General features: G+C 33.6%; 3 protein-coding genes across 6 annotated transcripts; 1 reads left to right on the top strand and 2 right to left on the bottom strand.

Moving 5' to 3' along the window:
* Positions 1-340: 340 nt before the first annotated feature.
* LOC108483954 (putative MYST-like histone acetyltransferase 1) lies at positions 341-5,322 on the bottom strand. Its single transcript, XM_017787518.2, has 9 exons — positions 4,947-5,322; positions 4,683-4,771; positions 4,520-4,582; positions 4,187-4,396; positions 3,617-3,685; positions 2,679-2,840; positions 2,236-2,329; positions 1,652-1,794; positions 341-920 (listed from the first exon to the last, which is right to left on the bottom strand). Exons 1-9 carry the CDS (start codon positions 5,242-5,244, stop codon positions 717-719), a joined length of 1,332 nt encoding a protein of 443 aa, XP_017643007.1. The 5' UTR covers positions 5,245-5,322; the 3' UTR covers positions 341-716.
* A 2,320-nt stretch (positions 5,323-7,642) lies between these two features.
* LOC108486155 (uncharacterized) lies at positions 7,643-19,832 on the bottom strand. Of its 4 annotated transcripts, none has more exons than XM_017790019.2 (19): positions 18,153-19,832; positions 15,559-15,644; positions 15,046-15,456; positions 14,867-14,950; positions 14,357-14,740; positions 13,021-13,081; positions 11,580-11,709; positions 11,302-11,435; positions 10,964-11,206; positions 10,616-10,860; positions 10,312-10,530; positions 10,003-10,224; positions 9,862-9,915; positions 9,709-9,774; positions 9,443-9,583; positions 9,308-9,361; positions 9,149-9,208; positions 8,639-9,034; positions 7,643-8,518 (listed from the first exon to the last, which is right to left on the bottom strand). In XM_017790019.2, exons 1-19 carry the CDS (start codon positions 19,408-19,410, stop codon positions 8,351-8,353), a joined length of 4,416 nt encoding a protein of 1,471 aa, XP_017645508.1. In that variant the 5' UTR covers positions 19,411-19,832; the 3' UTR covers positions 7,643-8,350. The 4 variants fall into 4 exon arrangements, with proteins under 4 accessions (XP_017645508.1, XP_017645509.1, XP_052885495.1 ...); XM_017790020.2 differs by having other exon boundaries at positions 15,046-15,435; XM_053029535.1 differs by having other exon boundaries at positions 15,046-15,644.
* Positions 19,833-23,932: 4,100 nt separating this feature from the next.
* LOC108486095 (uncharacterized) lies at positions 23,933-26,488 on the top strand. Its single transcript, XM_017789917.2, has 4 exons — positions 23,933-24,224; positions 24,302-24,389; positions 25,855-26,007; positions 26,230-26,488. The coding sequence occupies exons 1-4, from the start codon at positions 24,092-24,094 to the stop codon at positions 26,261-26,263; spliced, it is 408 nt and encodes a 135-aa protein (XP_017645406.1). The 5' UTR covers positions 23,933-24,091; the 3' UTR covers positions 26,264-26,488.
* Positions 26,489-27,283: the final 795 nt, after the last annotated feature.

Genomic DNA, 27,283 nt, shown 5'->3' with positions numbered 1-27,283 from the left:
CAAACATGGAAGCTTGCATAAAGATGGAAATGAAATATGATTTAAAAATACATATATATACACCCATACCCAACGTATAATTTTATATATGAGTTATAAAAGATATACTACCTTCCTTGGCATCAATTGTCAAATCTAATAGACAAACATAAAAGGGGACAAGACGGTGAAAGGTAGATTAAATTACAATCATCTAAAGATAACCAACCAACGGGAGAGAAGACTCAAAGATTGTCACCATTTCTCTCCTCCACTATTTTTCCAACAACACTACCAAACCAAGGGTAGAGAAAAGTAGGACATGAAATATGATTATAAAACCCATTCAGAAGCAATAAGGTTGCGAGCAACAACTTCCATTCAAACACGTGTGGAAATCAAATCAAATGTCAAACATAAGAGAGAGAGAGAGAGAGAAGAAAGTCGTTATATTGTAACTCACGGTGTAATCAAACATATACAGGTTAGCTTGTCCCGACAAGTCTCAGATGACACAGGTGATGGCGTGATGGCAATAAGTACATCTAGAATGTAAATGGCTCTTGAGTTGATCTAAGTTTGAGTTTCTAATCTCATAATCTAAGACCTCAGCTTTATACATAAAACACAAGAAGCTACAAATTCCTAACTAAACAGCTACTATTCCTAAGAAAACAGCTACTAAGTAGACAAACTCGTTAGTGTAATCGAACCTGTTCTTTATATGAGTAGCATCATTAACTCTGTTCTTTATATGGTGTCCAGATTAATTTGCTAACATCAACCTCAAGACCACCACGGCCAGCTGCTTTTAGATGGCGATCCAAGACCTTGGGGTCTGCACAGATAACATGTTGACCTTTCCTGTACTGAATCAGTTCTAGACTCTGCAGGGTGGTCAATATATCCTCTGCTTTTATAGCTGTCATGTCGCTGAGCTCCTGCAGAAAATTAGATTCATGTAGAAAATTAGTATTTAACAGTTCAGTGACACCACAATGCAATGAATTTTGTACAAGAAGGATAAATCAATATTCTAGGAGAAATAGCATTAATAGATATAGCTATTCAGAGACATCAATATAACAAACAAGAATAAACAGTTTATCAGGAGCAGCATCAAACCTATAGAATCAGGCATGCTCCTTAACATCATTTTCAATTTTTTTTTCTCTTATTTCTATGTGGAAGATAATATACCGACTTTTAGTTTCTAGGTTAGTGCCTCATCTGTTGTCATCAATCTAAAGTGAAAGCAAGCAACCCTATGTCAGAATGAACCAAATGAACATTTTATTCTCAACCCCAAAAGTTCCCAATTCTATTTAATTGATATCTAATTAAGCAAGTCTTGCCATTCCAAATTAATCTAAATTGATGGCGCTGAGTCTCACTGCATTTTACGGTGTAGGTATTGATATGTCAGAATGAACCAAATGAGCATTTTATTCTCAACCCCAAAAGTTCCCAACACTATTTAATTGATATCTAATTAAGCAAGTCTTGCCATTCCAAATTAATCTAAATTGATGGCGCTGAGTCTCACTGCATTTTACAGTGTAGGCATTGACCACCCCCCAAGCAAGAACATAAATCTCCATTAGGACAAAGAAGAGGGGATTGCATAGAACACAGCCCACTACATTTTTAATACAGCTTCAGGTAGTGATACCTTGATGGAAATATTTCCCTTATGCTTTTTCAAGATGTCTAAAAGAACCCTTGTCCAGTACCCCCTGTAGCTCAACAGCCCTAGATCGGATAGTGGTCTTTCAGGTGTGCCAACTTTACCTTCTTTCTTTGAAAGTTCATATGCTGGGTCCATAACAGAGATAAAAAAAGCAATAAAGTTGAGTTATAAAATACCGATGGGATCAAATGCAAAGTACAATACAACAAAATCAAGTATAACATCATTTATATTCAAGACTACGCAGCTAGCATGAAACAATAAAATTTAAGAAATTAGAAGATAGAGATTAAGTTTACTCCATGAAAATGTTATAAATGCTCATGATTCTAGTAAACTAACTTGAAAACAATTCCAGACAACCAACTTGGTGTTATATTGAGAATCTAACTAGTAGGATAATGGTACATTCTCATTTAATGCTGAATGAATAATCATCATCATTTGGTGCTATCTGTCGCCGTCTCTCTTTCATTCAAACATATAAATAGCTCACTTATTCTGATCCACTAATGAAATAAGCCTTGAAAAAGAAAATCAAATATCAAGAGGGGCAGGGAGCTTACAAAAGGCTATCAAAAACTTTCCATAGCCTTTCCTTTGATACGGAGGAAGGGTAAGGATACATGCCAAATTATATGATTCCTCAGAATGCTTTTCCTGCATGATCAGACACAAACTACTAACTAAGATATTTGTTTGTGCTAGGAGGTACAGTCTAAAATACAAGTAAGAATGAAATGACAAAAAATGATCGGTAACTACAAAAAATTTTAGCAGACATGCTATGAAATGAATAAGCAATTGAAAGCCCCAAATACACACATATAAACACTAAATTCTACTACTTGAAAGCTCATAATTTGAGGCTACAAAGACAAGAATTGTTGTATCCACTCCAGGCCACATTACTAAATTCCAATTACAAAATATCAGAATGACCACTAACATATACACACTAGTTATAAATCTCCACTGCATCAAGTAACAAAAACGCACTAGAAGTTACCTTAGAAAAGTATCCAACCATATGGCAACCTCGATCATCACATTCACATAAAACATAAAACAGAAACAGATCAACATCATAATAAAGGGTCTTGTGGTCAAGGAATAACTTCGCCAAATAACAAAGATTCTGCCCATAAACTTTATTCTTTTTGCCATCAACCTGTTACAAAATATTTGAGCAAACGAACATGAAAATTAACAACAGTAATTATGTAGCAGGAAAACACAGCATGGGAGCTAGAAAAAAAGGGGGGGGGGAGGAGGGTGGTGACAAATATTTGAACAATTATAAGCCAAAAGATAAAAAGGGAAAAAATAGAACTCAAAGCAGACTCTACTTTTCAAAGTTAAGCATTCTTCAAGAAGATTTCATGATTATTTGATTCATAGACAATCAAATAGTTTTGAAAATTTAATTGTTATGGACCAAAATGGAAGTCAAGCTTCGGTCAACAACAGTCTGTTTAAATTTCTGGTCATTTCAGTTTGTTTTATATTTTTGTTGTAAACGCTGCGTTTTGGACTCTTTAAAATAATACAGATCGTTTTGGGGGTTGGGTTGTCAGTGTAGAGGGACAGTTTAATGAAACGGTGACTTCTAAGCTTAGTTATGACAGCTGTTAAGAAACCGTTTTTCTCCTTTTAAGCCACCAGTCAGGCAATGGAGGTGGTTATGAAATTTGGAATTGGTTTTCTCACTCTCTCTTAGCTTTCTCATGCTCTCTTCTCTCTCTCTCCTTCTCTCTTTCTGGTAATTTTTTCTCAGATTTTTCAACCGTGTCATGAATTTCCAAGAGTTAGACATGAAAACAATGGGGTAGAAGTGAAGAAAACCAGAACCATATCGATTTACTTAAAATGCACCAAGAAAGACCCTTTTCTTTTTCTTTGAGTTAGCAAGAAAGTAGCAGCACTAAAGGCTCATCAACAGCATACCTCAAACATTGACAGAGTACCACTTCTATATATTTCGTCACCAGGGGGATGCTTCAGATCACACTTTCTCTACACATTAGTCATAAAACCAGAGTTAATATTATCTCAGCCCTGTTTGCGGCTTAAGGCAATTGCACGTCAACAAAGGCATTTTTTTTCTTTCAACTGAGCAATATCTAACATCTATAACACATTCCATCTATCCCAGAGATGATAAAGAGAGTAGAGTACCCATAATATAAATGCAGGCATAAATAAAACCTTCTATATAAGGAAGTACACCACAGAGACGTGCAAATTAAGATGTTACTTCAAGATATAAAGAGAAAAAGACTATTGGGCCATATCTTGATCATAAAACACAATGGCCATAGACAAACAGATACATAGGTGACAATTAAAACTTTCTATATAAGCAATTACACTGCAGAGACATGCAAAGTTGCATTAGACTAGGTGCTTAGAAAGCTAGAAAGGAACTGGTAAATGGAGGACAATTAAAATTCTAAATGTATTCCAACATAAAGTACTGCAGGAGGAAAAGTATTGCCATACTAAGGGAATGCTCACCATATGCCTCTGAAGTTGCTCTTTGCGCTTCATGAAGTTGAGGCAAAACTCACAAAAGTACAACTTCAGTGAATCGTTATATTCTGGCGGAAAGGGCGAGAAGTACCATGTCTCAATTTCATATCTTCCAAGTTCTATGGTCGCTATATTTTTCACCTTTGTGAATTCCTCATGTTCACGCAAGCTAGCAGCATCGAGCTCCTCATGGCCCTATTAGAAAACAACAGAGCAGACTATTATAGGTTTACAGAAATACAAAAGCAACCAAATTTACAACCATCACATGCCCCCCTATCTTTAACATTAGTAACTGAAAGTTTTACATATACTCACTACTTCTACATGCGTCTCATCAATCTTCCGCTTCTGGTGGCGTGTCATTTTTAAGCTTGTTACCTGAAAACCTCATTGGCAAATTTATTCAAATGAACACACCCTCAAAGATAACGAGTGAGGGAAATGAAATGTAGAATTTGCATTAGAAAGGGATGTCTACCTTGTCTTCAACCTTTTCATCGACAACAGTTTCGACAGAATCAAGATCAAGCTGTTCAAGCTTCACCCATTCATCAAGCCTCCTATTAACTATAATTTCAATATCACTCTCATGGTTATGACAAAAAAAAACACACACACACACACACTTAATTTTCTAACATTTCTAGCATAATAATTCTAAAATTTAACTAAAATTTGAAAAACCTAAAAAATGAAAAATTAATTAAAAAACCTAAAATCTAAAGGAGAAAAGAGAACTTACATTCGGTGTAATGAACGTAGTATTCGTAATCATAGGGCACAGCGTAGGGCATCTTACGGCGTTCGATAACTTTGACAGGATGATATTTGCCGTCCCTCCAGCGGCACATCACGCGAGTACCCACCTCCAGCGGTAGCATACTCGACCGCCTCTTTTTCGTTCCTTCAGGCTCCGGCGACACCTCCACTTGCGCTCCGTTAGCTGAGGCCGGAGGCTTGTGGTCGCCGCCGGAAGGAGCGGCTGCTTGAGACTGGGTCGAACCGTTCTCTGTAATTGTCGGCGTGTCAATGGAACCCATTGGAAGAGTTTTCAGAATTGGAGTGGGCTGGAGATTTGGATGGTAAAAGATGGAAGATGATTAATCTTTTGGGCTTTGGCCCACAGGCTTTATATATTCTTCTATTTTCACCTTAATCCGTACCTGACCTTTATGTGAGTTAATTGCACCAGACATCCCTAAATTATGACCCTCATTTTAAATTGGTCCTCAAACATTAAAATATTCTAATTACAACATCAAGGTATCAATGTTATATCAATAAAGTCCTTAAATTACTAAAATAATTAATCTAATTGTTAAATAAGATTTCAAATCTTATGTGACATAATTTAAAATAAAAATTTAAAGAAAAATAGATCTCGTAAAAATCTTCGCTTTGAGGTTTTCAACGTTTTTACAAAATTATTATTCACTTTTCCAAAGTTTTACTTAATTTTTAGTTTTAAATTTTAAAATTTATGAGATAATATTTTACTTTTTTTAAATTTTTATTTTAAATTATGTCATATAAAATTTTACGTGTAATTTAATAGTTAAATTAATGATTTTAATAATAAAAGATCCTTATTAGCAATAACATTGATAGTTTGGAAATGAAATTAAAATTTTTCGAAATTTGAAAATTAATTTAAAATAGAAATTATAATTTAAAAATGTCTAGTGCATTTAACTCCATTTTAATTTCCTTTTACTTGTTGTCATCACTATGTGAAATTTTTATCAACTGATGATTAGTAAATATCTTTTTTGTCACTCAACTATAAAAAGTTATAAAATGGTGACTACCCAATAATGAAAGGTTACCGAATAATCACTCAACTATTCAATTTTATGTTTTTTAATTACGAACTGACTAACAGTGACAACTTTTAAAATTAATATAATAACTTTGACCTTTAACATTTATAAATTACATCAATTTAGTCTTGATTCTAAAAGAAAATTAACTTTAAACATTTATATATTATGTAATATGGCCATATTTTGGGATAATATGTAGTTTAGTACCTGAACCATAACTCATTCCTCAATGTGGTACTTGCGATTTTTTTATTCTCAATTTCATACCTATAAAATCATCCCGTTAACAAGTTTACCCCATGTCGAAAAATGCTATGACACTAACGTACCAATTTGCTATTGACATATGGCATTTCTTATAAAAACTTATCCAATGACAATTTGACACATGTTAAAAAATATGGAATAAATAAAATACATTTTAAAAGGTGTGGTATAGATTCTCTCATGGAACCAGAGTTTAATTTATTTTTAAACCCAGGAAAAAGATAATCATTTTTGTGATAAATAAAAACTAAACATTTATATTTAACATAACTTGATATTCACCGATAAATAGTTCGAATTTTTAAGCTAGTCATATCGTATTATTTAAATAAATGTAAATCACTTCTATTATTACTTTAATTACTTTAAAATAGAGTTTTATCTTATTTTAATTATTTCAAAAAGAATTTTAATCTAATCACTTTAAACTTAGTCATTGTTAATAATTTTTGTTTTCTTTTAATGAATTACTAACGTGACACATTAACCTATTTAGTGACTTACATGTAGCTTTTATATATAAACTTTTGACTTAAATTTAAGGGCCTCTCTAAACAATTTAGTAGAAAAATTTTGAACTAATTATAATGGAGGAGAAAAATTTTGAACTAATTATAACAAAGTATTTAAACATAAGTCAAAAGTCATAAAAACTTGACATGTATCAATCATTCAATATGCTAATGCACCACATAAGGAACCCATTAAAAGAAAACAGAAAATTTAACATAATAATTAATTAACACAATTATCTTGTTAAAAATAATTAAATATCTAAAAAAACATTAAGTAATCAAAATAGAGTAACCATGAATATTGTTTACCTTTACTTAAATACAACTATAAAAGCTAACTATTTAAACTCCTTAAAGAAAACATTACTCCACATATATAAAAGAAGGCTCTCATTTATCAAATAGACTAAATGATTACAAACAGGGAATGGATGGAAAACAAAATTTATATAATAATGACATTCAAATGTTAAAAATTCGATTAAATAGTAAAATAATCATAAAATCTTTAGTTCAAATTTTATATTTATATTCCCATTTTATGAAAAATATAAAATGGAAAAAAAACTTTTAAAATAATATAATTTATATAGTAAAGATTTTCGTCATTAACTAATTAAATTAGTGTCCGACACTAAACGAGAAAAGTTGAATATCAGTAAACAAAAATAGAAAAAAGTCGCCATACAGTTGATCAAACAACATAAAAGTAAATATCCACGCAGGGTTAGAAGATTTGAAAATAGAGACTTATATAATTTCAAGAGATTCGACATGATCATAGTATACAAGGGCAAAAATCGCAAACATAATAAGAATACATACATCTAAAATAATTATAACATGTCCATTATTTGTACATAAAATATCATAGTTAAAACATAAACAAGAATACACAAATTACCATGTATCATTAGTTAACATAAACAATTTCATATCAGCTCTCTTTGAAAAAATATATATATAATTTTTGTACTTGTAAATTTTGGTTTTATTAGATTTTACCTTAACACTGATCAGCTAAAGACAACAAACCAAGAGCAGATGAAAATAATCATAAACCAAAGGAAAGAATCGGCATATCCCTGTATGGATCTCTCGCTGGGCACCATTTTCTTTGCAGGTTGACATTAAATACATATCTGAATACCTATACAGAGCACGCATTGTGGGCAATACGTACCTTCGCCGTATTAAAAAGAGGTACAATAAACAAATCACCAATCTGCGATCCTCAATCCCTAAGACCCTGACCTTGAAGACTTGCCAAAACATGATATGATGGAATGAACGCTCACCCACTGTACGATTATAACTGTTGGTGAATATACAACAATGACGCCAGAACTCCACATATCCACCCCCATCACCAGCCACACAATGCAGCTCCCCCACTCAACATCTCAGCACTGATTTTGCTGCCTTATTTACCGCCTTCATAATCTGATAAGCAAGTCACCTGCGTGGAAAGCAGTTATAAAGTGGCATAGATTGTCATCACTCATCATAGGCAATCGAAACATCCAGGTATTGACTCAGCCTTATCCATTGTGCTCCAATTGTCCATCAGAACAAGCATCCTGTGCGTGCTGCTTCTCCTTAGGAAGACAATCAACGGGGACGTAACAATATCCTTTTGGTAACCGCGAATTCTTCATCGATGCTTCATCTGATGTCATTACCAACTCCTTTTCAAATGTTTCAATTGGCTGAGATTCACCACAAGGCAACCATCAGCCGAGATTCCTTTTAGGTTGCGTGTGTATACACACACGTGTGAGAGAAACAAATAACGACTCCAAAAAAAGGAAAGAAAGAAAGAACCATACCTTCCTTAGTTTTAAGTTCCTTTCAGCATTATCTAAACTGTTACGAGATGCAAGCGAATATCTATGAGGGATCTGCTTCCCAGAGAATCTAACCCTATCCATTGGCTTTGGGACAAAAGGGCTCTGTGATGTGGAACTATCATCAGTCCTTTGATCATTTTCCACGGACACAGGAATCTTTATTTGGTGTTTAACTGAAAGAGTACTATCTACAGTTATATCATCTGATCTCATCGATTCACTGCATGATCTGTAACCATCCGTGTGACCTTTGAGGGAAGTTGTTGCAGATTCTGAGCTAACATCTGGATGAAAAGGACTATGAAAAAGCAGTGAACGAGTAACATGATCTCTTTTGCGTGCAAGTATTTCATGCGAGCAAACAACCAACTCCCGCTGCAAACATTCATAATCACATTCTCATATTTAGTCGTACAAATAGAAAACCCCCTCTAAGCAGCAATCACATCAGCAAAACAAGAGAATAGTTTTACCATTTCTAACAACTACCTTCAATTTTTCTCGTTTGATGATTCTATCACAAAGAAGGCGTAACCTCTCCAGTTTAACCTGTAGAGGAGAATCCACACAGACTCATACAATAATGTAAGTTGTAACACCAAAAGTAGTGCAAGGCAAAAAACTAAAACTAAACATGAATGCCCTTACCCGAATTTGCTTCATGTTTTTCAACTCTTCAACTCCATGCTTCTGAGTTTCAGCCTACAGAAATTGTTCAACAGATAAGGAAAAATAACCAAAAACTATCGATTCAACAATTTTATACAAAAGTCAAATTTAAACCTTTGCTCTCTGTTCCACACTGTGCTTTTCACAAAAAGCATTGCGCTGGAATTTCCCACCAGCAAGCATAACATTCATACAGAAGCCTGCGCTTCTAGCACAGGAGGGATGAAAAGTGGTCTGACAGTGATTATAACTACACTGCAAAGAACAAAACCATACCTGCTTAGCTACAAAGTATCTTAGGCAACAACTTGTAGAAAATACCAAGTACAAAAAGCAAATATCTTTTCAGAAAGAAGAAAGAAAATGTCCACAAAACTCACCTTTATGCATGCACCATGCTTTCGATGGCATATACAACAAATGTCAACCCCCCTTGAAGCCTTCTCCTGATATTCCATTTCCATATAAATTTAAGTAAGATCTATTAAACTCTCAAATTAGCAATTATCTAATGCCTTATCATGCATACATACCATTCCTTCTACAGGATTTACTTGTCCCCTTCTGAACGTTGACTCAAGAACCCACTACAAAATAGTAGGAAAAGTTCACTTCATCTCATTTGATTGAATAAGAGAAGAAATGTTAATGACCAAGGGGTAAGGAAAAATCACCTCAGCACAGAAAGCATGTACCCACTGGCCATCCACAGATTTCCTAAAAGCACCGGTAGTACCACCACATAAACCACAATGAGCAGCAGGATAAGATATCTCCCAAAAATTTAGAGATGTAGCTTCGGAGGATCTTGATGAGAACAATTCTTCACATAATTCACAACACCAAGGACCCAAAGGTTCCTTAACACTGCGATAGCAATCCAAGTGAACAGCAACCTGTAAGCAGAACTAACTCAAAAACCCTAACAGATGAAGAGAATTTCCATTTAGGAAAGAAAAAATAATGGTTCCAAGCTAGAAAACCTTGCATCCAGAACAGACTAAAATAGGATTTAGTAATGTCTCAGACCGTCGGCAGATGTCACATGACCTAGGATGTTCTTTAGAAAAATCTGACACCGACTGAACGATATCAGAGTACTTCCCAGATGAAATTCGTGGAACAGCATCCCAAGCATCTTTTGATCTTTGCTGCAAGCTAATGCCAGCTCTCCCAGCACAAGCATTCAGCTTCAATATATTCTACAAAGGTAAATAAAGTAAAATAGCATGCTTATCTGGAGGTATGAGAAAATTTCATAGAAAGAAAAAAGATCATGAGAATAACCTCTTGCTGACTAGAATCTTCACCATCTTTCCTTGATAGTGAATTTCTGGAAGAAGCAGCTGCAGCAGCAGTTGCAGCAGCCAATACAGCTTGTGCCTCCTTATGCCTTCTCTCTTTACGGCCCTGCTTCTTTGCTTCTCTTATATCATAAAGATATTGATTTGCAAGCACAGCATCCCATCTTTGTTCCCTTGCAGCTTCAACCTCAACCGGTAGACTTTTAGCAACTCTAGAAACCAGATTATCTGCAAGGAGAACATCGTACAAAATACACGTTCTATTGTTATAAATCAGCGTGAAACAGCACAAACATACACACAAAAGAACACTAGTGGAAAATTTGAATACCTGTAACACAATTTCTAGCAATTATGTTGTGCATTAATCTATCCTGATAATATATAATTTCCCCTTCCACTTCATCCTTCGGAGACAATTTGAGAGATCTCAATTTCCTAGCCTTAATAAAAAAATCTAAATCATCAGGTGTACAACTCTTCTCATTGCACTTGGGATGTTCACTTTCATGACTAGAATGAACACTGTCGGTAGAAGCTGCCACCAAGCAAGAGCAATCTCTCTCCCTTTTACCTGGCAAAGTGCAGCTAGTCAGACCTGAGTCGTGTCCAAAACAACTAGCACAAAGAAAGAAGAAACTGCTGACTAACTAATGACACGAAACTTACCATCCAACTCATTTAATGTGTTCATTCCGTCTTCAAACTTGCCTACTCTGTTGTTACAAATAAATTTATCGTGCATCTGAAGAAATTTCTTGCGTATATAGGGGTGGATATAAAAATTAGAAAACTCTTCACTTCTGCAATACAAAATTATCAAAGAATGAGAAAATATCTCATCAAAATAGAAGAAAAGCTCCTGTAAACGATAAACAAACATCAATTCAATTAAGAGAGAGACCTATAGACTATAGATTTAACAAATGTCTTTTCACAAAGCTTACATGAGATTCACAATTGGGAAAATGGAACTTTCTTGTTCTGAAGTTGCTACTGTAATCTTCTCAGGAGTTGCTGCCATCTCTGATCGACTCCTTTCAGAGAAGCCATCATTTGAGAGATCAGGTGAATTTCCTGTTAAATCATAAAATTTTAAGTTACAGATGCAAACTATATCAAAATCATTAGAGACAAGAAATTATTTGATACACTATGCCCATTAACAGAAAACAACATAATAACAGAAACTTTGGGGCAAAAAGAAGAGGAGATGCCAGCAAAGGTATTTCATATTGTACAAACAATCCTTTGACCATATTGCCTAATTATAATTGCCCCACATTTCTGAAAACATGAACTTGTTTCACCTTCAGGCAAATGTCAAATATTACTTTCTAATTTCAGGAGGTAAACGACTATTTTTAAAACAAATTAAGGGAGAAACTAGAAAGTGTATAGTCTTACAAAATCCTTGGGAGGATATTTGTAAACATGCAAGAACAAATGCTAAGAAGAAATGCTAAGATCTAGCCTTAATGTTAGTTATTACAAGAACGTTTTGTAATTTATCCTTCCAAAGTGATGTCAGAGTCATACTTCAACAAAAAGTTAGGACTATAAGAAATGCTAAGATCTAGCCTTAATGTTAGTTATCTAACAAGTCATTGACTTACCAGCCTTAACATGTGAATCTGTTCTGCATAACGCATGAACACCAGGACAATAATAACAATGGTCTATTTACACTGACCATGGCATATGAAGCCAACAGTGTAACAATCAGCTCAAACAAAATCACCAAGAAAGAAATTTACAAGGGAAGCCATATATCTAGAATAAAGCAGCATGGCAACCAAAATAAAATCTGAACATACCAGATCAAGAAAATCAGAACCCGAAACAGTACAGCAAAAAGTACAAAACCAAGCATTTCACTGACACATAAGTACAAATCTAGAAAATAGACATTCATCTGCCTAGCTTTTGGCAACATATACAGAAGTAAATATTTCATAAAGCAAGCTAATAATTCTTTACTTCAACATAAAAATCAGAAACATGTAAATCCACTTTGACTGACATGACGTAAAAGAAAAAGGAAAACTTTTGGCCACTATAAACAGCTTAGACACATAAACTCTCTCTCTTGGAACTCATCATGAACTTTAGCAGCAAAAGCACCGAAAAAGGAAAAAGAAAATTAATCAATTTTCCTACAAGTATGTTCCTTGCAAACCAAAAATTTGAAAGACAAACCCCCTGGAATTAAAATAGAAAGAATGAAAGAACAACTGCAAGCGTATACATGAAAAGAATTGAAATATCAAAATACCAGCACTTAGAACGAGAGTGCATTACTTAACCCACAAATGTGAACCAGATCAAGAATATGATTTTGACAAAGGGTATTACATACATAACAGAAAATAATTCAAAAAAAAGTACCTTCAGATGCAGGCAAATGCCTGTCTGAGGAGTCCAGGGAATCATCAGGCTTTGCTGAATTCTACACAAATGAAAAAAAAAATACCCACTTAAGCAAAAGAAAACAAAAGGTAAGAGGGGAACTAAATAAAGAAAGGGCATAAAATAAAATAAAACCTATAAAAGCAGATATAAAAGGAACACATGACTAGATAATGGCGCATAAGCATACTATTTCCAAAGCCGTTTCTTCTATAAAACCTTGAGACATTGAAAGAAGAAATCAGTGCGAAATTAAAGCACTTGGGCACTATCTTAAACATTTCAAGTTCTTTTTTGCACTTTTTGATTCATTAAAGGAAACAAAGTGCACATCATAATTACATGAACACATCTTAAAAGGAAAAAAAACAGTTGTAATAAAAAGAAAAAATAAGCATCAGCTTCCCTTAAGATGAAGTAAAACATAAAATCTTCTCAAAGTATATCCTCTGTAATTCACCATTCAATGTTCATATTAATATAATAGATTAAATTAATAGTTTTATACATCACAAGGAAACTCTTCACTTTCACAACTATTGCACCTTAACAGGTGGGGCAGGCCAACTCTCTCTAAAACTCAAATTGATGGACAAAAAGGAATCACAGGGAGCAGAATAGATTTGTAAGCAGGAATGTATCTACTCAAAAGCAGCACCAGCAAGCAACTTTCTAGAATCATACTATAAACTACAACTACAATGTCCATCCATACAATGGAATACACAATTAGGACGAATTTGATTGGGGATAAAGGGAATATCTAAACACTAAACAAATTCTAAGTCAAAGCAATTGGAAGAGAAGGGGCTCTATGTTACAAGGGGAGGAGCTATAATAAACCAGACGACTAAAACAAAAACAAAGTATCCCTTGTGCACCCTCATCTAAACCAACTCCATAAAACTCATCCCCCAAAAAAAAAAAAACTCCAAACAAACAAACAAAAAAAAAGAGAAAGGATGCATAAACATAAAGCAATATGCACAAAAGTTGTTTGAAGTATAATCAATGTCAATGACTAAAGTATCTAGTTAAATGGAAACAGCCCAACAGCACAGAAAATGGGCTCTAAAAGAAAAAAGCACCTGAAATGCTACTAGTCAGCAACCAATGTACATAATAAATGAGGAAAAGATACCAATCATGAAGAAAAACCCATGGAATTAATACAACCAGCAATTATTATCAACAAAAAGAAAACATAAGATGTAAATGTTGGTTCAAAGACAATTCTACAGTATAATCAATTAAAAGGATTAAAAGTTAACTTGTCAAAAGACCTTGAAGCTAATATTAAAAATTGATATCTAACCTTTCCAATGGCATCGAGAATGGATGCTTCACTTAAATCATATAATTCTTCCTTGGCAAGGCTATCAACCATAACTTTATCCATCACTAAACCATTGTCATTAATAATTTCATCTGATGAGCATATTACTTCATTATCCCTCAAAATCCTCGCATTGCTCTTGGTTCTTCTCCGAGGAGGCACAGACTTAACAGCAACAGGATTTGTTATATCAGACATAAAGTCCATTATATCGTCATAACCATCAGTTGCTCCAGTCTCATCCTTGGATGACATCAAAGGCTTTATCTTAACTTTTAACTTTTGGGGGGAAGAGCCCATATAAGCATGATTTTTGAGCCATTTCATTAATTTGCCTTGCAAGTCGGGTGCCAAGCTATCACCCTGAAGAAAGAAAGACCAAAAGTAACATTAAAGAAAATTAAAGGAAGATAAAAGCACAAAATGATAGCTAAAACTGATTTCCAAAAACAATTTGGGTATAAAGAAGCACATGATTGTAGGTATTACATCTAATGAAGCACTCAAAGAGTCATCCGAGAGTCCAACCTCCAATGCTAAATCTTTTACATTGACTTTTCCTTGGGCAATCAGCTGCATAAATTGTAGATTGTGAGTCAAATAATAATCTGTGGCTTTCCAAACATTGAGAAAAAACCTACAAATCCTTTGCGTACTGGACTAGATACCTTCTTCAAAACCAGTGCAAAATTATGGGGGTCAGATGGGTCATGATCATTTATATTGCTCCTCTCCAGCAGCCCCATATCAACAAGCTGCTGCAAGTCACCGTATTCTGACAAAACTCGGGCATCTAATCTGGTATCAAAGAAGCCTATCTCTTGCAATTCACCATCACCAGATTTATCAGAGTTGTCATCTGGATCATGTATGTCCACTGTAATTTTGTCTTCATCTTTATGGCCAATTTTTAAATTTTGAGATTTTTCCGTAGATGTTGGAGAGAACTGGTTGGCTATAGAAAAGTCATTAGCGGCTGCACAAAGTTCTCCAAGCTGTGGGGAACTGCTGTTATTCCGGATTTCTGAATGCTTAGAACAAAATGCCCGCATCTCGATCTGTAAAAACACTAAGAATAGCTGAAGATTTATGATGAGAAAACCTAAAATAAGAGCAAAGTAACTACTAATCAATAATAGCAAAACAACTCCATAAAAAAGAAGGGAAAAAAAAAGAATTACATTATCACACCCGTATCTTGCCCAAACTTCCATTCTATGCCCGGCTTCTCTTGCACATAGAGGATGGAATGAGTTTCTGCAAGTGCCTGAAAAAAACACCCAAAAAAAGCATCCATCACAAGTCGAAGCATTATATACATGTTCAAAATAGAGGATTAATAAACAACAGAAAACAAACATGCAAGGATAGCAAATATTTCAGCCTTAAAGTGGCACACTAATTAAGTTAGCAAAAATTGTTCAATTGCAGCTAGGTGCCCAACATCATGAAAGATAAAATGTACATGATTGTTTACTTCAAGATCATTTTAGTTTTTTCTCAGAACTGCATTATTTGATAAACCATTAACTATGCTGCGGGCTACATACATAATTAGTATAACAAAACAAAAAGAAAAACAGATATTAAGGACATGGGAGGTAAATATACCATGTAAATCTAATGTTTAAATGACACATAATAACGTAAAAACACATTGCAATCCTGAAAAGCATAAGCATGCTTTCCTTCAGGGAGTTCTAGCAGCAGCTCTACAATAAGGAAAATTAATCCGTGACCTCAGTACAGTCCCTTTGAAACTCAGAAGCATCAGTTTCAGCTTCCAACAGAAAACAAAAATATAATGATTGGACTCAAACCAGAATGAGGGAATTTATCAAAATACTACTCACCCTTCAGTTCCTAAAATCCCTGACAACAGTTATTATACCCCAGAGAAAAGCAACTGTTAACGGGAATTCAAGGCACCAAAGCAGATTTCAGGGGCAAGAACCCACAAACAATGGTGGAAGTTATGAGATCACAAACATTACACTTCCTAACTAGCTCAGGGTCGTGTATAGATATGGTGATACCCTTCCGATACCGTGTAAACAAACCAAAAGATCTTCAGCAAAAACCCCAAAATGTCAGCATAAGCAGTTCCTAAGGGTATGAATGTGTCTGAAATGTCAACTATTTGGAATCCCGGATAGAGTGATATGGTTATAAAGGATCTGCAATGAGGATACAGGCAGAAGCAGAGGAATTCATCCAAATTATTTTACCCTTCCATTATTTGACATTTTTATGAAAGGAACATGTATTATTAATGTTTTGGTTCTGAGTATTTGAAAGAAAGTAAAATCCTACAAATAATCAAGCAGCTTGTTGGCCAATAAAAGTAGATAAACTGATTCCCAAGTATCCTAACTGATCTAAAATATGTAAAAATGAAACAAAATAAACCAAACCAGCAAAAGAAAAAGACAAAGTAGTTGACCAAAGAAACAAGGTGAAAGTAGTTGCATGATTGAACTTTCAACTTTTAACTCAACTTTCAAATATTTTATCTATTGTTTCTTTTTAACATTCGAATTTTCTCCAATCCTCATCATGTTTGTTTCATTCTCTTCTTGCATCTTTCTTCCTCATATGTCCAAGGAGGAATGCCAAATTACATTGCGTCCTTCTTCATGGTACTCTCAAAAACTACTCAAACCAAAAAATACTTTACTGGAAGAAGGGAAGAGTTACAAAATTAACAATGGAAGATAATACCCAAAGAAGTTGGTGAATATTTTCCATCAAACATCCTACTTCTAGAAGCTCCATTCCAAGTAATTCACGTTATTAAGAGAATAAATTCTGCAATTGCACATCCAATAAGTGGCTTATCTGTTACCCCACATTCAAAACACAAAAAGGAACGCAAACTTTCTATAAATAAGGATTCCAGAAACAGCGATTCTAATCAAGCTTTACCAAATTCTATACCACATGGATGTAAACTATAAACCAAAAGCTGCCAAGAACCATGGAAAGCCAGAAAGCTGGATATTTAAATACCACAGCTACTAAAAAAGTCTCGCACCACAAAGCCTTAAGTTACCATTTTTCTTGTTTGTAAGCAAAACATTACAACCTCAAAATTAAACATCTAGCCTCACACCCACTCTTTTTATGAGAAATATCTAAGTTTATGTTCCAACTGCCACTGATAATATTCCTGACAATGAAAAAGCAACAAAATGTTGTAGACATCTATATCTTCTCCCTAGCAGAAATTCATCATGCAGATACTTAGATACAATTAAATGATGAGACTATTTCATAACTGTGGAAGAAATTGCTGCATCAAAATATGGAACCGGAAGAAGTCGCCAGGGGATGAAAAAGTGAGATCAATCTAGCACAAAAGGCAGCAAAGCAATCATTCACCCTTAACAGAAAGGGCAAATGTTTTAGATAGGCTCTTTAATTTGAATCATCCAACTTACTGTGTTTCAAACACACTATGTCAATTTCTGTTAAAATGTGGGAAAAGAGAGCGTGTGGAAATTATTTGTATAAACAGTAAATAAAGGAAATAAAGACATTTTCTAATAACAAGAAGCATCTACTTAGGTGATACCATGGCAAAAAAATTCTTCTTTTATTTAAGCCATCATGCTTGATAGGAAGCACTTCAAAGAACATGTTTTACAATTGCAAATGTCTATACTAATGGATGTCAAAAATAACCAAAGATTTGAATAAAAGGACGTTCTCCTTGTGCACCAACCAGAAAAAGAGAAGCAAGGTGATCTAAAAGAAAAGGTAGCAACAAACATACCATGACTGCATGGGACACAAGCACCATACTTCACCCTGCATACATTACAGACTAATTTCTTTCTAGTTTCCTTTACTTCTCCCACATTAATAATTGGTTCCATCTTTGTCAAGTCTTCTACATAAACCTCAGGCATCCAGATCGAACAAAACATGTGAGCAAATTCCATAGACCCACTATTTTCATCACTCTTTTGGATGGGCTTTAAAGCACCGCCCTGCTTTGGACAAAGTGTACAGGGTTTCCCGGCATCATTGCTATCATTTTTCTGTTTACACCAAGAACATAACCAAGAACTATCAACGTCATTTTGGACACCATAACACTTTTGATGAACAGCAACCTTACAAGAACAGCAAACAACCAATCTGTTCGATTCTTTTCTGGTATCATCAGTGCAACAAAAATGACATAAAGATGAATTCCCATCACATTGACACGCGACTAATACCTTCTTCAGCCCGTCATCATCTCCAAGGAGCTTCCTCTTCTTAGAAGGCCGCTCTGATGTCAATCTCCTACTCCTAGACCCTAAAAGCCAGCCTAAGCCACTAGATGAATCTGAAACAGAACATCCTCTTTCTTCCTTTAGTGAAAACTGAGCTTGCGTTTCCACACTATCAATTTCCATTAACTGCTCAGCCTCCTCCTCGACCACCACCTTCTCCTCTTCTTTTCCAACACCGCCATTTTCATTCCTAACATTTAAATGCTCTCCACAACTCACGCTTGCCTTCTCGCGCACGTCAGCATCCAAATTCCAATTCACCCTCGGCTCATCGCCAACATACGGAATAATAAAACACTTCTTCCTAGCAGCTAAAGAGCTAGACGGTGTAATCTTAAACAAAGCGTCAATATCCTGTAATGCCAAGTCCCTAAAATACTCTTTTGTTTCAACCCAAATGCTTCCACCTTGCTTCTTTTCCTTTTGTTTCGAAGACTTCTTGTCCGCTCCAGAATGCGACTTCTTATGCTTCTTCCTACTATCAGCCTGCTTTAACAAACTTGCCAATCCACTAGGCAGCGTAGGCACACTCAACTCGGAAATGGAGCCACCTTCAGGTTTATCAAAAGGGGAACGTTCAGAAAGAACTTTACCTGCCTGAGAAAAGAAATCGACACCGACATCATCAAATGACAATCGCTTCAACGCATTCTCAGGTTTCCACGCCGGATTCCGACCGGAAACACTAGAAATTGGGCGGCAAGGCCTCTCCTCAGTGCCGCAACCTCCGTCCGCACTCCTACCCATCATCTTCTTATGCCAGTGGCATAGGGCTCCCCAAATCCCCAACGCGCCCTTCGCATCCCATAACCGTCGAACCGTAGTCCTATCCTAAACCCTAATCTTAACCCTATCTCCGAACCCTCATAAACACAAAACCCTAACCCTAAAAATCAAGCTACACTACCAGTCTTTTGCATGCAAAAGAGACAGAAGAACCAAAAAAAGGAGAGTAAATAAAGAGTAGGTTTTCAGTATATTGTGGTTCAGCTTTCAGATCCGTTTCAAAGTGTGCGTTGTTCTTCGTTTCTTTTTGGGAACTTTGGAAGAGAGCGAAATAGAAATAGAAATAGAAATAGAAATAGGAAGATAAGGAAATGTTATTATAGTAATAAATAATAAGAGAGAGATTCGCGTTTTATGCGGGCAAGGAGGAGAGGACGGTTCGTTTTAAGTGGGGTTTAGATAGGATGTGGCTGACGCAATACATATTTTCGTGTACTCACCTGATTTTACCACGTGGCATGTGGATATTGGTTTGAAACGATGAGATACAACCCCCTTGCGTGTGTGTAGATATTATTATCTGGCCTCTATTTCTTTTTGTTTTTCTAGTCAGCGCTGACGTGTTTTCCAGCTTTGGAAAAATTCTAAGGTATCCTACGTGTAGATGGATTCAACACAAAAATTATTAAATTAGTTTTAAACCGATGCACCAAAATATGTTTTTATTAATTAAATTCAAGAGTAACGTTTTCATTTGGTTAAAATATGTCATAAGTCTCTATATTCTTTACAAATTTTAAATTTAATCCCTATATTTTTTAGAAATTTAATCTCTCGATTTTTCAAATTTCAATTCAGTTTAATTATTAATATCTGCTAATTTTTCTAAATTTATTGGTAGGATATTTTGAAATAAAAATTATTCACATGATAGCAATGTAAACTAAAAGAAAAATCTTGTAATAAACTTGAATTTAGGCAAAAATAATTTGAATAATATTAACAATTGGACCTGAATTTGAAATATGAAAAGTAGAGAACTAAATTCTTAAAAATAAAAGTATAAAGACTAAATTTCTTATTTTAAGCTTTCCATTTTAGTGTATTTGAAATATTTTAGTTTATGTGATTTATAATAAATTAAAAACTAAGTATTAAACAATTTATAATATATTAAATAAAGTGTTAGAATGAACTCTCTGTAAAAATAAACTATAATTGAAACATAAAAATAGGAGAAAGAAGATGCAGAATTCAAGCATAGAACAAAGATAATAATGTGTGTAATAAGCCAATTTTGGCCTGGACCCGAAAAAATAACAACCGAAGCCAAAGGATGCAATCGGTCGAAAACAAGTCAAAAAGGGCCAAATTGAAAGACAATCATTAAATTGTGGCCAAATCAGAAAGATGGAGAAAGCCAAGGGGTTATCAAATTTGTTGACGTGGTAAAAGGCTAAAAATAGAAAGATATTATTTTTATTTTATTTTATTTTATTATTAAATTAATTAGACTATTTTTAGTAAACCCCATGTATATAAATAGAGGTATTTTGTTTTTTGAAAGGAGGAGGAATTACCTTTGGAGGACTTTTGGTATTCCTACTTCAATTTGGAGTTGGATTATTCACTCTTTTCCTATTTCCATTGGAATTGAATTATTTTATTTTTTCTTTCAAATACTTGGGAATTTTGTCCATTTCATTTCAGTTTTTTTGTTTTTCTAAATTCGTCCGATTGCTTTTAGCCCTTCTATTTTTATTTGTTTTGCAATTAAGTTTTCATTATTCTTAATTTTGGCCCTAAAATTTGTTTTGACTACATTTTGGTCTTCCTTGAAGCTGTGTGTTTTGGAGGGTGGGGATTATTTCCCTTTTGGTCCCTCCTTGTTATTCACACGTTCAAATTGGTCCATTTTCTTTTATTTATCTTTGATTTGCCCTAGAATTTTGCTTTAAGGTTCGATTTAATCTTTTTTTATTTTCACTATTTTATTATCAAATTAGCTAATTTAATATATTATTGCTATTATTTTTATGTTTCTATTTATATTTATTTTTATTCTAATACTATCATTATTTATCTAATTTTATTTATCTATTTATATTTCTACTATTATTATATTTCTATTTATTATATTTTTATTTCTATTTATATACTAATATTATTTTCATTATTATTTTTCTTATATATGTTTTTTACTCTTGTTATTAACATTCTATTTATTTATTTATTTATTTTACATTTTTGTTATTATCTATTTTAGCTTTTTATACAACGCTCATTTCAAATTTTTACACATTATTTACTTTAATATTTTCATATATTATGTATCTCAAACTTTTTTACACATTATATATTTTGAATTGTTTATATATTATTTTTATAGAGTTTTATATATTATTTTATTTTCAATGGAAAATATTTTTTTTAAATTATTTTATATACTTTAGATCGTTTTTATAATCACCCGCGTTTCAAAGAACTCTCTCAACGTAAGGAAATATTTCGTGTTTGGGAGTTCGAGGAATCGTGCCCTATCGTGCTGGGTTTCGATTTTTCATTCAACTAAAATGCAGAATATCCTTTTGAAATTTCATTCATGTTTTTTTTTAAATTAAAAAGAGGCAATATTTTGTGTTTGGGGGTTTGGGAGGTCGTGCCCAATTGTGCTGGGCTTCGATTTTCCATTCGACTAAAATACATAATATCCTTTTGAAATTTCATCCATGCTTTCTCAAATTAAAATGAGGCAATGTTTCATATTTAGAAATTCGATAAATTGTGCCCAATCGTGCTGGGTTTCGATTTACCGTTTGGGCCGAATAGCAAAATATCCTTTTTAAAAGTTTTAAGTGCATGTGTTTTGGAAATCCTAAGAATAAGATGATCTTGTGTCGAGGGTTCGAAATATTGTATCTAATCATGCTGGACGTAATATTTTATCCATTCTAAACGAGAGAATCTCAATATCCAATTCAAGTTATCCAAACGTTTTTAATGATTGTATTTTAAAATCTTTTCAAAATTTCAACATTAGGACGTTAATCGATCAATACGATACCAATTTTGGCAATTGCGAGGGTGCTAATCCTTTCTCGCGCGTAACCGACTTCCGAATTTGTCTTCTAGTTTTTCGTAGACCAAAAACGTTATTTTAATAAACCAAAATGTTTTATTAAAATGATCGACCACAGGGTGACCCGATCACACCTAAACAAAAAGGATTGGTGGCGACTCCATACATTGTTTAAAAGTCGATCCCCGTTTTTCAAAATAAAAATGGTTTCGACAACGTGGAATTAAGGATAATTGAAGCTGAACCAAAATCATAAGGCTATACTTCATTGTAATTCTGTTGAAATAGTTGTCTACATGATGATCGGGGGTGGTGGATTTAGGGGATTTGCAGGTGAATCCGAAAATTTTTTATTTAGGTTATTTATAATTTATAAAAAAATTAAATTAATAATAGTAAAATTATACTTTAATTTCTCTAAAAATAATAAAATTTTAATTTAACTCTCTAAAAATTATAAAATATAGATTATTGAAATGAAAAAAATTATACTTTTACTATTATAAAATTATATAATTTATTTCCGGCCCTAAAAAAATTTCTGACTTTACAAATAGAAATCATGGCAGATGCTATAAGAGTTGTATTATATATTTTATATAAATTTATTTTTTAATATGTTCTAAATTACATAATATATAAAAATAATAAAATATAAAATATTATAAACTTAAAACCAAGCCAGACTAGGCTCAGGCCTTGAATGTTTAATATTTAAGCCTGATTTATATTTTAATCAAGCCTAATTTTTTTGTCCAAACTTATTTTTCGGACCTAACATTTTTACCCAAATATTCTAAAATTTTAAATGGGCCTTCGGGCCTATATGGATAACCCAACCCATGAATAAATCTATTTAAAAGTATCTATTCTTGACTTGAAAGTGAAATAAATGATGTCCCTTATAAATTCGTAATATAATTAAGTATATACTTCGTATCTACATTGGCCAAAACATTAAGACTCATGTTGCATAAATATGCAAACACATGTATCTCTCCACTTGAAAACACTAATAGTCAAAAATTTTTCTAATATTGATCTTATAAAAATTAGGTTTTGGTATCGATACTTTGAGATTGCTATAAAAACGTTAGTAAAAGTTCAAACCATTTTAAAATTTTGTTTTTAAATTTTTATAACACTTAAAAGTAGTTTAAATCAAATTGATTATTGCAAATTTGATCAAGGTATTAAAAATATAATTTAATTATTAATAAATTGCTCTATTAAAAATACTCTCTAAACATCAAAACTAATGGAAAGAGTGAAAAAAGGGTAAAATAATAACTTAAACATCGGTTGTATTTAAAGAAGATTTTTTGAAGTTTACAAATATAAATATAATATAATTATAGTAAAGTTAGATAAATATTTTCCAATAACTACAAAATAAAATCAATAAATATAAAGAAAAAACTAAAATAAAATATCCAAACTAAAAAAAAAAGAAAAGAAAGTAAAACTCATATAAAAATTGAACAGTATATAAAAAAATCGAAAGCTTATGCCTTTGGCTTGCTGCGAATACTTCGTTGACAAGAGAGAGGGTTTAAATTAAAATAAGTGAGAGGAAATTGAGTCGTTATTTCATCCTTACTAATTTGTTAGTTTAACTATAATCAAATGGATTTAGGGGAACTGTGGGCGATCTTTGGCCCTGGCGTCGCGGGCGCTGTGTTCGGTACCGGCTGGTGGTTTTGGGTTGACGCCGTCGTTTGTAGCTCCGTCAATGTCTCTTTCGTCCACTATCTACCTGGTATACCATAATTTCTTTTTTTTTTCCAGATATTTTTTATCCATGTTTTGTGGCTGATTATTTCTTTTTATTTTTAGGAATATTTGCATCTTTAGCGGCTGTGATGTTCAATTGTGTTAAAAAAGACGACATTGATTACTCTCCTTATGACGATGGCGAATGGAGGTTAGCTAATTTTTCTCAATTTCTTTCAATTAGTTGCTGTTTTTTTTGTTGATTTTATTTTTCTGATCGAATTTGTGTTTGATCTGCTTTTTATAGTTTGGTTATGCTTCTTGCTACATTTAATTTTGCTAAAATCGTAGTCATTTTGCCGTTGTTTGGAAATTTAAGTAATTACTTAGGTCTTACTATTCCTAACTGATGTTAATTTGAGTTTGATCTTTTCAGGTTAAATTGAAGTTTTTATACTTGTTAGCTGATTGAACAAATTTTTGTTATTGAAAATCCTAAAACTGAAATATACTAAGTTACAAGTTTTCGTTGTAATTTGAAGAGTTGGAAGTTTTATTTTACTTTATCAGGATCAAAATACAAGAAAACTGATGGGATGAAGATAATGTGAGAGGTGTTCTCTGCAGTTTATGATCCATTTGCTTAAACAAGGATGATCTAAAATTTAAATAGTCTTTTTGTTCTCATGAAACATGTCTTGATATATTTTGTGCTTTATATTTTCATTTCAGTCTTAGGATGGGCTTTGGGAAAACCATTCTTCTTTCCTTTTAGTTCTATCAACCATAGAAACTACCCAGTTACCTGAACTAGTTTATTCAGTACAAGTCACTACTGAATTTTCTTGACACAGTAAATGCCCTTAAGCTTTTTGAAGTCTCCTTTCTTTTCATTCCAGTTCCATTGTTGTGAGCAAAGTTGTGAGCAAAGTTGTGATATGATTTGTTAAAAGAAAGCTTGACAATCATTTTGCTTAACCATTTAAAATGGTTGGCTGTAAAATGTAACCATATTCTGTTCCTTGTATTGTTGCTATCCTCCAAAAGTAGGATGGTATATGGACCTATGTTACTTCTACTCTTCATTTTTTTTCCAAGGATCTGGGTTTAACGCCCATGTCCAATGCATATCTGGATATAATTATGGGGTGACCTTCCTAGGATCTTCTGAACACTTAGAAAAACTCAAAAAGAATTTATCACATCTATATAGGACACATGCCCATATTCAACACTTGTACCCGAGTCCGAATATCATAGATATGGGATATTCATATGCATTGAACATGATTTGCTAAGTTCACCCTTGTGTTTGGTGGAATTTAATTACCTTGATCTGCCTTTGCTACCTGTGTGCGACAGTTTCATAATATGTGACTGGAATTGGACATTCAGCACAAGGATTTGGCTTTGTTTGAATTAAAGCTGCAGGGAATTACTAATTGTATTTAAGCTTTTGATTTCCATGGTTGACTTCTACATGCTTGGTTTGAGATAATTGTGTCAATTGCTGATATTGAGATTGTTTATATGGCAAATTTCTAATTGCTTGAGATGGAATGAGATAATCAGTATCTGTTGTTGTGTGTTATAACGCTGGACTCTTTTTATGGGAGTTACACTACTCCTGTGATTGCTTATTCTGGTTGATGGATACTAATCCTTCATTGCAACAGGTTGAAGCTCTGGCTTTTCGTTGCTTATGTGGTATCCTTTGTTTCATTGGCTGCTTCAGTAGGCTTATTGATACAAGATTCTCTGGTGAAATCTGGTCCTTCAGTGTGGACCGGTACTGCAGGTGTCTTACAGTGCGTGTTTGTCTTAATAAGGTAAATCTTTTTCCAGATCTTGAATTGCAATAATCATCCATGTCATGTTAGGCTACTTTGTATAATTTTTCCAATGTGACGAGGAATGTGCCCCATATGAGAATGATACAAACAAATAACGATGCATACATATACTGCCAACGTCATCTTAACACATTCTTTATGTGTTAAATGTTGTGCCATCAACTCAGTAACTTCGTTAATTCAAATTTTCCACCGCAGTGGGTTGATATATTGGACTTCTCATTCTGAATAATATAAATCCCTCAAATCTGGCGCCTAGACTTGGGAACCTGGAAGTTGGAACCACGAGTAAGGCAACACCCCGTGCATGTATCAACTCAACTGGTACTTAAATTGGAAAGAAAGCTATTCACGTTTGTAAATCTTGTATTGTATTGTGTTGTGGTACTGCTCTTTTGAAATTTGTGATGTCGATTTAGTCTAATTTCAGTTACCTGCCCAGTGCCCATTGACAGCACCTATTTTCTTATGTTTTCTTTTTTCAGTAATTATATGTAGGGCCTAATCATCTATGTCCATTGCCCCTTGGTAGGAAACCTAAAACTCTTTCCCAACCTTAACCTGTAAATCCTTAAAACACAAGAACCAAATGAAACATAGAGCCCAATCCAATAATCTTTACTGCCAACAACACATTACATAAGTCTTCCAACACACCAATGGTACTGGAATACATAATACCCAAGGTACACTCCCTTTTCCCCTTCTTTATAATACCAAATAACACATAATAACTGTTAGTAAACTGCTAGAGATATTCAATACTAATAAATAATTAACATATGACACGTTTGGTTACTAGAAAAACTTATGTAGTACATATGAAATAAAGAATAATTAGTATAAATTTTTGTAGAAATCAGAGTATTTTTTATATACAACCTATGACACTACTTTAGGAAACTCTAAGTTAGGAAAGATACTAAATAGGAGATATGATCCCTTAAAATAAGGGATTTTAATAAAAAAATATCTACAAAATATTCCTAAAATATTTACGAATATTCCTACACTCCCTCTCAAGTTGGAGAATATACATTGTATAATCCCACTTGAATAGGAATTTATTGAACATGTGTTTTGGCAAAGCCTTGGTAAGAATGTCTGCAATCTGTCCTTCGAAGGAATGTAAGAAAGAGTGGTCATCTTTTTGTTGACTTGATCAAGAATAAAATGCCTATCAATTTCAACATGCTTTGTTCGGTCATGTTGAATCGGGTTCTTGGCAATCTGAATGGCGATTGATTATCAC

Source organism: Gossypium arboreum, chromosome 6 (assembly GCF_025698485.1).
Source record: "Gossypium arboreum isolate Shixiya-1 chromosome 6, ASM2569848v2, whole genome shotgun sequence".
NCBI classification, from domain to species: Eukaryota; Viridiplantae; Streptophyta; class Magnoliopsida; order Malvales; family Malvaceae; genus Gossypium; species Gossypium arboreum.
The sequence above is the reverse complement of the archived record's forward strand: the minus strand, read 5'-3'. Positions and strand labels throughout refer to the sequence as shown.

What these genes read in the sequence shown, in the direction of transcription:
- LOC108483954 (XM_017787518.2), bottom strand. Translation starts at nt 5,244, where the DNA reads ATGGGTTCCATTGACACGCCGACAATTACAGAGAACGGTTCGACCCAG. An exon ending in AGCAACTTCAGAGGCATATG is followed by an intron (nt 3,686 to 4,186) that starts GTGAGCATTCCC and finishes ACTAATGTGTAG; the next exon opens with AGAAAGTGTGATCTGAAGCA. An exon ending in TGGTTGGATACTTTTCTAAG is followed by an intron (nt 2,330 to 2,678) that starts GTAACTTCTAGT and finishes CTGATCATGCAG; the next exon opens with GAAAAGCATTCTGAGGAATC.
- LOC108486155 (XM_053029535.1), bottom strand. Translation starts at nt 19,410, where the DNA reads ATGATGGGTAGGAGTGCGGACGGAGGTTGCGGCACTGAGGAGAGGCCT. An exon ending in TAGTCTGTTCTGGATGCAAG is followed by an intron (nt 10,225 to 10,311) that starts GTTTTCTAGCTT and finishes TTCTGCTTACAG; the next exon opens with GTTGCTGTTCACTTGGATTG. An exon ending in TCAAACGAGAAAAATTGAAG is followed by an intron (nt 9,035 to 9,148) that starts GTAGTTGTTAGA and finishes GAATGTTTGCAG; the next exon opens with CGGGAGTTGGTTGTTTGCTC.
- LOC108486095 (XM_017789917.2), top strand. Translation starts at nt 24,092, where the DNA reads ATGGATTTAGGGGAACTGTGGGCGATCTTTGGCCCTGGCGTCGCGGGC. An exon ending in TATGACGATGGCGAATGGAG is followed by an intron (nt 24,390 to 25,854) that starts GTTAGCTAATTT and finishes TCATTGCAACAG; the next exon opens with GTTGAAGCTCTGGCTTTTCG. An exon ending in TGCGTGTTTGTCTTAATAAG is followed by an intron (nt 26,008 to 26,229) that starts GTAAATCTTTTT and finishes TTTCCACCGCAG; the next exon opens with TGGGTTGATATATTGGACTT.